This window comes from Polypterus senegalus, chromosome 17 (assembly GCF_016835505.1).
Source record: "Polypterus senegalus isolate Bchr_013 chromosome 17, ASM1683550v1, whole genome shotgun sequence".
NCBI classification, from domain to species: domain Eukaryota; kingdom Metazoa; phylum Chordata; class Cladistia; order Polypteriformes; family Polypteridae; genus Polypterus; species Polypterus senegalus.
In genome coordinates, this window is record NC_053170.1 from 36,465,815 (window position 1) to 36,478,881 (window position 13,067).

At 36.8% G+C, this 13,067-nt stretch overlaps 1 protein-coding gene across 2 annotated transcripts in view; it reads right to left on the reverse strand.

Annotated features, from left to right (window-relative positions):
• The window catches only part of arid1aa (AT rich interactive domain 1Aa (SWI-like)), a 147,872-nt gene extending 135,019 nt beyond the window's left edge, over positions 1–12,853 (reverse strand). For both annotated transcript variants that reach the window (XM_039739249.1, XM_039739247.1), the window contains exon 1: positions 11,621–12,853. In XM_039739249.1, the coding sequence (XP_039595183.1) occupies positions 11,621–12,544 (924 nt within the window). In that variant the 5' untranslated portion in view covers positions 12,545–12,853. The remainder of the gene's footprint in view (positions 1–11,620) is intronic.
• Positions 12,854–13,067: the final 214 nt, after the last annotated feature.

Sequence of the window (13,067 nt, forward strand, 5' to 3'; positions counted from 1 at the left end):
ACTGCACTAACATGTAGATGAATGAGAAACTAATAGAATGCAACATGAAATATAATATTCTCAAATCTGTATAAAACATGAAGTAATAGCCTATCCCAGCACATTATAAATATATATATATATATATATATATATATATATATATATATATATATATATATATATATATATATATATATATATATATATATATATATACACACACACACAGAGGGGGAAATAAGTATTGAATACCTGAAGTCCCCCATAAGTGAATATTTCAAATGAGGCTATTCACATGAAATTCTCACTAGACAGTGGTATTAACTCAGGAAACCCACAAATACAAGAAATTCACAACTATTAAAGGCCATAAATGTGTGTGTAATAAAGCGGAATGACACAGGGGAAAAAAAGTATTGAACACACTAAGAAAAAGTAGTACACCAAGGCAAGAAAAGGAACCAACTGAAATATATAAGCAGTTAGAAAGTAATTCCACCTCCCATTTGTGTAAATTGGTATCAGCTGGGTTAGTACATACAGATGGGCTATAAAAAAGGGATTCTGTACCAAGGTTTCACACAAGAAACATCTCATGATAGGTGAAAGGAAAGAGCTCTCTCAAGACCTTCGTAACCAGATTGTTGTAAACCATATCAATGGAACTGGTTACAGATATATTTCAAAACTTCTAAATCTTCCAGTAAGTACCTTTGGGGCCATTATCCACAAGTGGAAGGAATATTACTCCATCAACCACCAGTCACGCACAGTAGCTCCTCGCAAGACATTTGACCAGGGAATCAGGACAGTCAGAAGAGTATCCCAAGAGCCAAGTACCATTTGGAAAGAGCTCCAGGAAGACTTGAGGGGCAGCAGGTACAATTGCTACACAGAAAACAATAGGCAGTACACTCCACCAACATGGCCCCACAAGACTGCTGAAGCTTGCATAAAGTTTACTACATAACATTTGGACAAGTCTGTAAAATACTGGGAGAATGCAGTCTAGTCAGACAAGACCAAAGTTAATCTTTTTGGCTGTCATACTACACACCATGTTTGGAAGAGAAATTACACTGCACATTACCCCCAAAACACTATGCCAAAGGTAAAGTTTGGAGGTGGAAGCATCATGGTGTGAGGATGCCTTCCATTTCATGGTACTGGTAGACTTCGTGTAATTGAAGGAATGATGAATGAGTCCATTTACCAGGAAATTCTTGAAACAAATCTGCAGCCATCCACCAGGACGATGAGGATGAGACGTGGGTGGACCATCTAGCAGGACAACAATTCAAAACAAACAACAAAGGAAACTCTCAACTGGTTTCAGAGAAAGAAAATCAAGTTGTTAGAATGGCCCAGTCAATTGCCTGACTTAAATCCAATTGAACATTTGTGGAAGGAACTAAAGAGCAGGGTTAACAAGAGTGCCCCCTGGAATCTTCCAAGATTTAAAGGCAACAACTTTAGAAGAATGAGTCAGTATTGCAGGTGTTTGGTTTCTTCATACAGGAAGCATCTTGAGGCTGCCATTACCAACAAAGGCTTCTCCAATAAGTGCTAAATTAGTGTGTTCAATACTTTTTCCCTGTGTCATTCCACTTTACTACACATACCTTTATTTATGGCGTTCAATGATGCAAATTGTTTATATTTGTGAATTAATTCTAATGTTTGGCGAGAATTTCATGTGAAGAGCTACACTGCAAATATATTAACTGAAAAATATGTTGATATGATAAATACTCATTTCCCCAACTGTATACATACACATGCAAACACAAGTGGTTTAAAATTTTAGAACAATTCAGTTTTTCTTCAGATTTAATCATTTAATTATAAATTGTGCAAAAGTAAGCAATAAACATTTAAATTAGCATAAACTGAAAATAGGAAAATGCCAGAATAATGCAACTGAGCAGACTTCAGGAACAGCTAATATATCCCAATTAAAGTAAATTAAGTCTTGTAAGTTGAAGCAAACAATTTGCACAGGTGTCCCAACTCTACTGATTACTTAAAAACCCTCCGCCTGTTCTAAAGCAGAGTTGGAACATACAGTGTTATGACAATGTTACTTACTACATGCTCTGAAGTACTACTTACAATATTACAAGGTAGAAAGTTGTAAATTCCAGCAATAATGGTAAGAAGATAGCATTTAACCAATGAAATCAGACAGACAATTTTAGAAGTGTAGGCCTTTCATTTAGAGAAATTGAAAAAGAAAAATAAATCAAGGTGTCAGCGAGTATAGTGTCCTACACAATCCAATGGCAATTGGAAAATGGGAGAAACTCCGATAGGAAGAGATTTGGCAGACTCAAAGTTACAACCCAATGAGAAAACAAGTTTGAGGGTCAGAAGAAAGTCTTCTGGACCAATGAATCAAAATCTGAATTCTTCAGTTCATCACACAGGGTGTGTGTATATACACCACCAAGTTGATGAAAGGATGGTTCCTCAGTATGTGACACCAACTGTGAAACAGAGGAAGAAGTATGAAGGTCTAGGGTTCTGTTGCTAGAGACAAAGTAGATAAGAGTGTCAGCTCAGGTTGTGGACTGTTTGGAGACAAAGTCAGAGAAGCAGGATTGTGCTGGTTTAGGCATGTGCAGAGGAGAGATGCTGGGTATATTGGGAAAAGGGTGCCAAGGATGGAGCTGCCAGGAAAGAGGAAAACAGCAAGGCCTAACAAAATGTTTGTGGATGTATTGAGAGAGGACATGCAAGTGGTGGGTGTAACAGAGCAAGGTGAAGAGAATAAGAAATTATAGAAAAAGATGATCCGCTGCAACAACCCCCAACAGGAGTAGCCAAAAGAAGAACAGTTTACCACTTGCACAGAATGACTGGCATTTTGAATGAAAAGGTTTAACAGAGTTTGGCTTTTATATCTACTTTTAAGAATCAAACATTTTAATAAAATTTTGTACACTTAACGAATCCTTATTTTTTTATTTGCTCTATGTTTTGATTTCATTGAACATCAAGTAATTAAACTGCATGCACTTCCATAAAAAGTGAAAATAAACTGAGGTGTCTCAATGTAAAGATAAAAAACAAAAGTTATCCAAGGACTGCTCAAAGTAATAGAACTTCAAAAATTAAGCATTTCAAACATCTTTAAGAAAGATGGAATGTAAACATATTCAAAATAATCAACTTTTGAAGGAACACCTTTGAAAAGGTATTTACATATGTATATACAGAAAATTTCTGTCACAGATGTCACTGTTACGGGTACAGAGTACACAGAAATTATTACTTTGTTTGCTAAATCAACCTTACTGACCAGAGTATAAAACAAAATACTTATCTATTAAACACTTGCACATTGTTTTACTAAAGATCTTATTATTCTTACCATAGAAATGCTGACCTTGAAATGTTGCATATTAAAAGTTTCATTACAATCAACACTAAAAGGTATAGTTGTACAAAAATTTCAATATAGAAATCAACCGTTTTACATTTGCAGCATTGTGACTCAGCTCATAAATAATGTCCAAGATTTCAGTCCATCCTGCTACCCAGATGAAGGGTAATAATATTACACTCCAATGCCAGATCACAGTAGACAGAAATATTTTGCAAACCAGCAGTTGTACTAAGGATTAAACTGCAGATCATCACTGAATCATATATAATGCCTGTTAGTTATACAAATATTTGGGTTGAGATACTCAGTGAAGAAAAAAAAAAAGTAAATATTCAAATATATTAAAATGTAGGTTAAATATTCTATGTTCTATTCCATGCATGTTTGTACGTAATGTGCTTTCGTATGCTTCATTAATATTTATTCTGAATTTTATTGCACTGTTTCTGTATAAAGTGCACAGTGCTTAAGAGTCAAGAGTTTGAAAAAAATAGGATTCTGTGTACTGAAAGTAACCCGATTAAAAAGAAACATGGAAACACGACAATTCACAAGACAAACTCATTTAAAAATTACTTAATTACACTCAGTACTTCAGTCCCTTGCAACCTATCCCCCTCGCCTTGCCTTCCGCTCAGTTATATGCCATAGTGATCCATGGGAGTAAAAGAAGTGAAGTCTGTGTCCATATATGTTGTATATTTTATGTTAGTTGATGCACGGTAAGTCTATTTGTGTTTCACAAAAGTAGTTACTGAATGGACTAAATGCTCCTCAGACATTTTATTAACAGCAACATAAAAATGTGGTTATTAATTAAAGCTACAGTGCATAAAGCAAGGAGCCAGTCGACTGCTGTGGTGGGTGTCTAATGGTCAAAGAATAACACTAAAGATTAAACTGGATTTTTTTTCTCTTTTCAGATTCAGTAAACTATACCATATTTATTTTTCATTGTGCCTTTTAAAGGCTTGACATGTGCCAGTTAAGGTAGCTAGGAAAGTCTTCCTAACATTAAAAACGTTCTTCAAAATAAAAGGTTTTAAAGTCAGAAAAATATGGCAGTTATTTCCTGTTATGCTTATTGAGGAAAGAATCAAGCTTTTCTTTGCTACAATAAATACAACAGAATATCAGGGGTCTCAGGTTCAAGAGTGAAAAGGAACATGATCAGGAGCAAAATGATACTTTAAGGCACATGAAGAAACGTTTAAAATCTGCTGTTAGTACACCCATCAACCAAAAAGCACAGCAATGCAGTTGAGAAATTCTGTTTTATAAAATGAATAAAACGAACAATTAAAAATGATAACAAATGTAGATCATGGAAGTGATTTGCAATTATATCCAAAATATAGAAATAATGTGGTACATACAGCGTGTCTGGAGTAACGAAACTGAAATGAATGTGAGGAAAAATAAAAGACTGTTCTTTTACAATTAAATGTCAACATCTGCCATTGAATAAGAATTTTTTTCATACTGATTTGAATCATATTTGAATATCAATCTGACTAACCTATTATAAATACACACACACGCTTTACATACACAAGAATACAGTCCGTCCCTGTTTCCCCCCCCCCAAAGTTATTGGCACCCCTGGGAAAGATGGGTAAAACCTGTTTATTTAAAATAAATAAACACACACACAATGACTTTTTGGGGAGTTAACTTAATCTCACACTGAAAAAATTAAAACCACATTGAAGGAACCCTTAGAAATTTTTAGAAAAAAAAAAGTGTACATCAAGCATTTGTTCCATCTATATCTAATTTTTTTATGCTGATCAGATTCAAGCAGTAATCCATGACTCCCTGTGCCAATGGGGTATAAATATGTGGTGGCACAGGAGCCAAATTCCTTATTCATTCATTAATATGGCAAAGATATGAACATACTATTCAAATAAGGGAAAAGGCATTTTATAAATGGCTATAAAATTGGCTACTCACCTGACAAACCCTACATCTACAGTTAGGCCAATAGTAAGTTCAAATCAACTGGAACTTACCAACTTGCCTGGAACAGGGTCCAAGTTTATTTTGCCCCATGCACAATGAGGTGGATGGTAAAGAGAGGTTAAAAAAATAAATACTAGAATCAATGTTGGAGAAATAAAGCAAAACAAAGGCATCTTGAGGTCACCACAGGACCAAAATTACCTTTCGATGCCACCTCCATGTCAAAAGATTATTTGGAAGGCAAGTCCTTCCTGTCATTTAACCAGAGATATTAGTGTCTACAGCTTGATTCATGCTAGTCCAACACTGATTGGAACCGTGTTCTACGGTCAGATGATTTTAAAAAAATAAATAAATAATTCGAGCTGTTTGGCAATAAACACTCAAGGTGAGTTTTCCATAAAAAGGAGGATGGCTATACTGAATGGAATCCAATAAAAGCCAGGAGATGTAAAATTTAAATCTGGATGGCTCTACATAATCCACAACTGGACTGTCATTGGAACTCCCAACAGGACAATGATGCAAAACAACACAAAAAAAAACGGTCAAAGGAACACAAACACAAACTTCTGCAATGGCTGTCGTAATCCTTGGACCTAAACACCATTAAAAACCTGTAAGGTGAGCTGAAGTCAAGAGGAGACCTAGAACCCTGGATGATTTGGAGAGATTCTGCAAAGAATGGTTTCAGATTGTCTATTTTGCATTCTTCAGCCTTATAAGATGTTACAGGAGAAGGCTCAGTGCTGCTTTACTGGCAAAGGAAGGTTGAACAAAGTATTAAATGCAGGAGTGCCAATAATCGTGGCACATGTTGGTTTGTCAAAAAATATTTTTTCATCTGAGCTTTTTTTCCTTCTGAATAAGTGTACTTCAGTTAAATGTCTGATTTCTCTCATTTTTTCAGTGTGAGATTAAGATAATTCATCAAAAGGTGAACTTTTTCTAACCCTTTTTATTCATCTTTCCCAAAGATGCCAATAATGGAAGACACCATAAAAATATACAAACACATAGGTTTAAGATAAATACATAGTATATCATCATTTTATTCAAGTTATTATCCTGTGTAATAATATATATAAATTCATTAGTTTCGAAATTTCTTGAAATAACTCATGATCTGCCACTCCATCAGCAAAATAAAGTGTTGAAATTAATTTTCTTCAAAGTAATTAGTTGTCTGAATTTGTAATTTATGCAACCAACATTTTAGCATTTTAACGGTATTAAAAGATATAGCACACAATACAAAAAAAAGAACTGGGTTTATTTCAGTGAAGAAATTAAATGTTTTAATGCTTAAGCCTTTTCATTCTATATACACCTACATGGAAGAAGCCCATTCTGCACTTTTTCAAAATAGATTATCTCTAACATTAACAGAAACTTGAATATTTTAGAACAGTTTTCTCTAAATAAAATAACATTTACCCCAGCAACACAATAAAATTAGAGAAAAGTAAAATATCTGAACCAAAACAGAATGAGGAAATTAAAATACTGATTTTATAAAACCTTTCATTTAGACATTGGCACATATCCTCTTAGGCGAGTCCCTACCCAACTTAAGATCATCATGAAGAACCAGATGGAAAAATTAACTCTTTCTCTTAGACCACTCAAAATGAAGCTATCAATGTGGACTTAAATTAACCAAGCCCTAAGTGATGGTCACAAAACTAGACTCGCTCCTTCACAGGTTTAAAAAAACCTGGTAGATAAACTATAACTTGCAAATCTCTTCAAAATGTCCCTTAAGTAATGTTCGGTGTGCATTTGCCAATAAACTTTCCAAAACCTTACCGTGAAAACCAGGCCTTCTACCCTATTAATGGCATCAAACTTCATTAAAATTATACCATCTATTGTCTGAAACCCCCATTTTAAATAATGGGTGAAAAGGAAGCATATGCAAATTATGTCAAATTTGGGGCTATTATGGAGATATTTTGCAACTTTTTGCTTTATTCATTTCCATTTATTCTTGGGTAGGTCACAATGCTAATATATTTATAGTCCTATAATTCTAACATAACCACAAAATCTTAAAAAAAAAAAAAAAAACTAAATAAAAACATTAAACTAAACAATAAAACAGAAATCAAAAGTCAGAATATAAACTTAGCCATATCGTAGAATTCTCAGACCAGTTTAATCCGATGCAGGATTGAGAGATCTTTGCTTATCCCAGAAACACTTGGTGCAATGCAGAAAACATCCCTGGACAGGACACTAACTCTATTCCAATGAAAAACCAGTTTTCATAAAGAATTCAGATATGGTCAGCTGACAACGAAGAAAAAGTAAAATTCTTTTTCAATACAACCTGGTTCTACCTGATAAAAAGACCTATACCGACTGACTACATTTACTTTATTAATAAATATTTTTTTCTTTGTATACTTAATATTTTGATGGATTTGAACGGGCACCACAGACACATCCTGTGAATCAAACAACAAAAGAGAGGACCACAGATATTTGTGGCATTTGGAGTAAAAGGGTAAGAAATATATGAATAAAATTGTGGTGATTCTGCACAATTATCATACAACAACCTTCTAGACAAATTGATAAATGGACAGTTTTTCACAATGTACCGGCGACAGTACAGCAGTTAAAAATAAGAATACAGAATTCATTAACGAAATTCTAACAAAGTAAACAAAGAGCTATAAAATAGGATGCACATTATAGAAGAGAAATAAGAAATAAACATAAGACAGTTAAAGTGGAACAAGTTCAAGCACATGAATTCATTTTAGTTCCTTACGAAAATGCCTCCAACTGGTTTATACAGCATATGCACAGTCATGTTAACGGATTTAATACACTTTTCAGCAAAGTACACAAATCAGATATACGCTTTACCTAATGGAAAATTCGCAAAACATTTTTAAAATGTCGAAGTTGTCAATCCGATTTGATTATATGTAAATATTTAAACTTCATTCTCTCTTCCTCATGACCATGACTTAGACTAAGCTGTTTCAGGAAATGGTTGGCTGTGTTCTCCCTTATAAGCAGTTTTAATAGTTAACCTTCAAACTATATCCTCCTATTGGATTTCCAAGAGAACAAAGAAGAAATACCAACTTTACAATACAAAATACAAAAATTGGAAAATATACAATTTGGTTTATAAAAGTGTTATTTTAAGGTTGGATCCAGTCATACAAATAAAACAGTAAACCCACACTTAAAACTACTTTACTAGTAGGTAACACCAGTTCTCATGTCTAAAAGAGACTGTTTACATTTGGAATATAAAAGTAAACAAAATACCAGTCAAGAAATGACAAGCAAAAACAAAATACAATATAAAAGAACTGCTTTTTTTAAATATAATAACTTGTTTTATTGTGTAGGAGTTCATTGGTAAAACTACAGTTGTTAGATAAACAATTGCCATGTTCCTCTATATAGGTGATGTGGTCACAAATGCTTTCATGATTTCAGTCTCCCATATGAGACACTTTTGCCAAGTGGCAAATTTTGCCTGTACTGCAGCAACTTCTTTAGCTGTCTGTCTGGCATGGTGTGACTGGTGAAGTGTCTTTATTCTTTCAGCTTTTTGAAAATAACACTATTCCACTTTAGTTGCACTATGACTTTTCTCATTTGAAGAACTGTTCCAATTATGTAAACTTTCTAATTCAGAGAGGATGGGGCTAGACATCGATCTGCATAATTTTCACCAACTCTAATCCTCAGGTACGATAATGTATCCCTTTGACGATTACCTGCTGTAATCATTATGAAACATCTTATTTTCGCCCTTCAGTGACATCTTTAGATAGAAACAGGAAATACAAGTAACACACAGACATAACCATAAAGGCGGTAAGAAGCTAATTTTATATATTAAATGTTGGAATGGTAAAATAGTGAACTGCTGGAATGGTTAGCACAGCTGCCTCACAGCTCGAGCCTCAAGTTCACACATGGGCCAAAGCACTGTCAGTGGGTACTGTTCAGACGAGAGACTCTTGAAGACAGGATGAGAAAATGCAAAATCCAGCTTTCTTGTCACATTATAAATACAACTTTAAACTGATGTAATATAAGGGAATTTGGGTGTGTGGATTAAGTTGTACTGCTGTTTCCTAGTTTGTGGCCTATGCTATTGAGATAGACCCCAGCTTCCCATGACTCTAAAAAGATTAGGTGGGTTAAGTAATAGATTAATGTAAAAATAATGCAAGGAGTATCACAAGTTCAAGTAAATGGGTTTCTCTCAATATTGATGGAAATGTAGTCTGCACTTTACCATCATTTTATAATTTTGCATTTTTTTAACCCAAGAATTACTGGCAGAATGGCAGTTCATACTTACATTCATTAAGTTAGAAAATTATTCATCCAGGGTGATTTACAAAAGAACTTAGTTATAAAACTCCACTTTTTTTAAACTTTATCTCCAAAGTGACATTCAAACAAAGCAAGTAGGACCATGAAAAATATTCAAAGGATCAATACAGAGTCATAGATCACTACCAAGATCCTTTCCCAAAAGGATGCAATATGATATAAAATTAAAATGAAGAGTGACTGATATTTTAATGTTTGCATAATATAAGAAGCACATAAGTCCCTCTTAAAATTGTTGGTAGACAAAAAAGCTTCCTTAACCACAAAAGGTACAGATTAAAGCTGTGATATTAGACTGAAAAGAACTACTCCTTACAAAAAAAAAAAAAAGTAATCAATAGGTAACAATCAAAACTAAAAATCATATGGCTCACCTAAAATTAAAAAAGTTATCATGGCTGCCTCTTCAGATTAATAGCTTCCGTATGTACTTGAACCTCCACCCCATTACAGTAAATAACCACCTTAAAATGTCCTATTTATAAAGCACGAGTATAAACTATAAAATTGATCATCACTCCTACTATTCAAACTGTTTTCACTTTGTGTGCAGCAGCATTTTATATAATGATCTAAAAAGCAATACTTTAAAAAAAAAATGTGCATTGTGCGTTTCTACAGTTATCGTCGTCATAAAAGAGCCATGCACTTACATTATATTCATTATATCTAAAAAAAAATAACCAACATGAAATGTCAAGGTGGTCAATTTTAAAATGGTATTCAGAATATTAAAAGTAGCAAAATTAATGTCACTGATCTTCCATTTAGTTTAGTTTGCAACTGAATAGCGACACTTCAGATTTGGATTTTTTTTCCACGTGACTGGGTGGGAAGCAAAATAAAGGAAATCCTGTTAGCCTTTAAATACGAGTATACTAACATGAGGCTGATTTTTTTCCCCCTTATCTTGAAAGTGTAAATGTATACGAGCTAATCAGGGATTGTTGTAGCATTACATCAGATGCAATTATAAATGGCCAAGAGCAGAGGATGGGGGAGCCAATCAGATCTAAGCTAGCATGTCAACCTAAGACCAACTGTCTCCTGGCTTTGACAGAAGGATTTTACCTCCATAATTCAAATCCCAAAGCAAAGCAATCTGCAGTTACTCAAATCACTGGCCAATGTTTACTAGCAGGCTGAGGGGAACTCAGCCACAGAAACTCGGGCGCTGAATTAAACATCCCATCGCAAATTTAAAAGAACGGGTCACCCAATCAGCACATACAGTGTTAAAAAAATAACCCACCAACTCAAACCCTTACATTTTCGAACAAATAACTGTTTGGCCAATTTGCGATCAACCGCGTCAAATGAACGAAGGCTCTCAACATGAAGGAATAAGATTTTTTCAGAGAAATTAAAAAAAGGTAAAATATGCAAATTTAATTAATCGAGACTGTTTATTGTTCAACCATCTCGAAGCTTCAGAAGTTTACGCGAAGCACGGTGGTTTAAAAGCACAAAGTTACATCGTACGGACAAAACAAGTATTTTCAAAAATCCGAAAAGATCCGATTATTTCATTCTACCTTTCTCAACACGATTAACTTGAAAAATGGAAGGGAAAGCGTCTTTCTGGTGCCCCGATTAGGCTCCTTAAATGTCGACTCCCCTTTAGACCACCGACCACCTACAAAGGCGCCCGAATTTGACACGAGGGCCCTGGAAACAACGTTAATTTCACCCGATCGAGACCGTTTTTTTCTTCGAGAAATGCAATATGTAGTGATAGAGGGGGAAAAATGCAAGAGAGGCAGCCATTTTAGAGAGTCTGTGTGTGTGTGAGAGAGAGAGGGAGAGACAGACAATGGCAGGTCCATTGCAAACAGATATCACTCTACACCATTACACAAGCTAAGAGAAGCGGGCACAAGCGTCAAGTATATGTGTACTCAAGTTTACCTGGTTTCTGTTGAGTGGCTGCCCGGTGCTCCCTGGGCTCATTGGCGATGGAAGATGGGTCCTTTGTTGCCAACCCTGGTGGCCCCCACCATACTGGTTGCTGCTACCCATGTCTGCTGCTGGTCCCTTGTTAGCCCCTTCCTGGTTGCTGTAGTCGCTAGGAGGATAGTTCTGGTAGCCCCTGGTCGAGCTAGGAGAGGTTAGAAGCTGGTTGAGGGTCGGTGTGGAGGTGGGCTGCGGGTTGCCCATGCTATACCTCTGATTCTGATTACTGTACGAGGCAGCCATAGCTGTAGTTCCTCCCGCTGGCTGTTGCTTGGCTGGCTGCCCCCCAGCCGCCGGAGGCTGGCTGTTTCGCGGAGAGTTCATACCATATCCTTGGCCAGGGTAGACAGTCCGATTCGGGAATGGGCTGTAGTTGTTAAACTGGTGGTTAGGAAACCCGTGATCGTGCGAATTGGCTGGGTAGGAGTCCATCATGCCGCCTGGCTGCACGGCCGGCCCCGCTGCAGCTGCCATGCCAGGGCTTTGTTGTCCGCCATGTTGATGAAAAGGGGCCCGGCTGTAGTGCGGGTTGTAGCTGTAAGGAGGTGGAGGATAAGCGGCCGGGTGAAGGTGTGCCATCCCTTGGTGGTTATTCCCGTCGGGAGCCCCTGAATCGGTCTGGCTGTTGTTATTATTCGCCCTGGACGGATTCCCGTTGCCGTTCTTCATCTCTGGATCCCCTCCTCCCCCTGCATTCCCAGCGTCGGCCCCGTCCTGCAGATCTTTCTGGCCCGGGGATCCGCTTTCCGGTCCCGGTTCCTTGTTTTCTTGCTGCTTTTCCACCGGTACCGACTCCTCTTGCGGGTCCCGATCCGTTTTTTTCAGTTCGGAAGGCGGGCTGGTGTTCAGAGCGGCGGCGCTGGCGACCTGAGCGGCCATGATCCCTCTCTCTCTCTTTCACAGCGAGTCAGGCACAATCAAACACTCAATAGCATTGAATATAAATACAATTGTTTATAACAATTTACCCGTGTCCCCGACTCATTCCCCCCTGACACCGGACCGAATCCGGGCTCCGACTCCGGCTCCGACTCGAATTAAAAGTTAGTGGAAAAAAATAAATAAAAATCCCGGGAATGAAATTAACCGACACGGAATGTGGGGGGGCTTCTGTTAGAGAACGAGACTGAGAGCGAGAAACTGATCAAACCAGCACGAGGCTCCGCGAGACACAGCCATTTTACTGAGGCGCGTGGCAACACGCAAAAGGCGGACTGGACTACTGACCCCGGGCAGGAACGGCTCCAGGAATGGACTTTTTTTTCCTCATTCTATCTGCGAAGGAGATTGCAAAAATAATGTAATACGAGCAGAGGTTAAAAAAGAACTTAGCCACAGTAAGTGTGAGTGAGCGATTCAGATCAGTTTCTGCGACTGGGACTTTTTAGGCGTTTTAAACGCG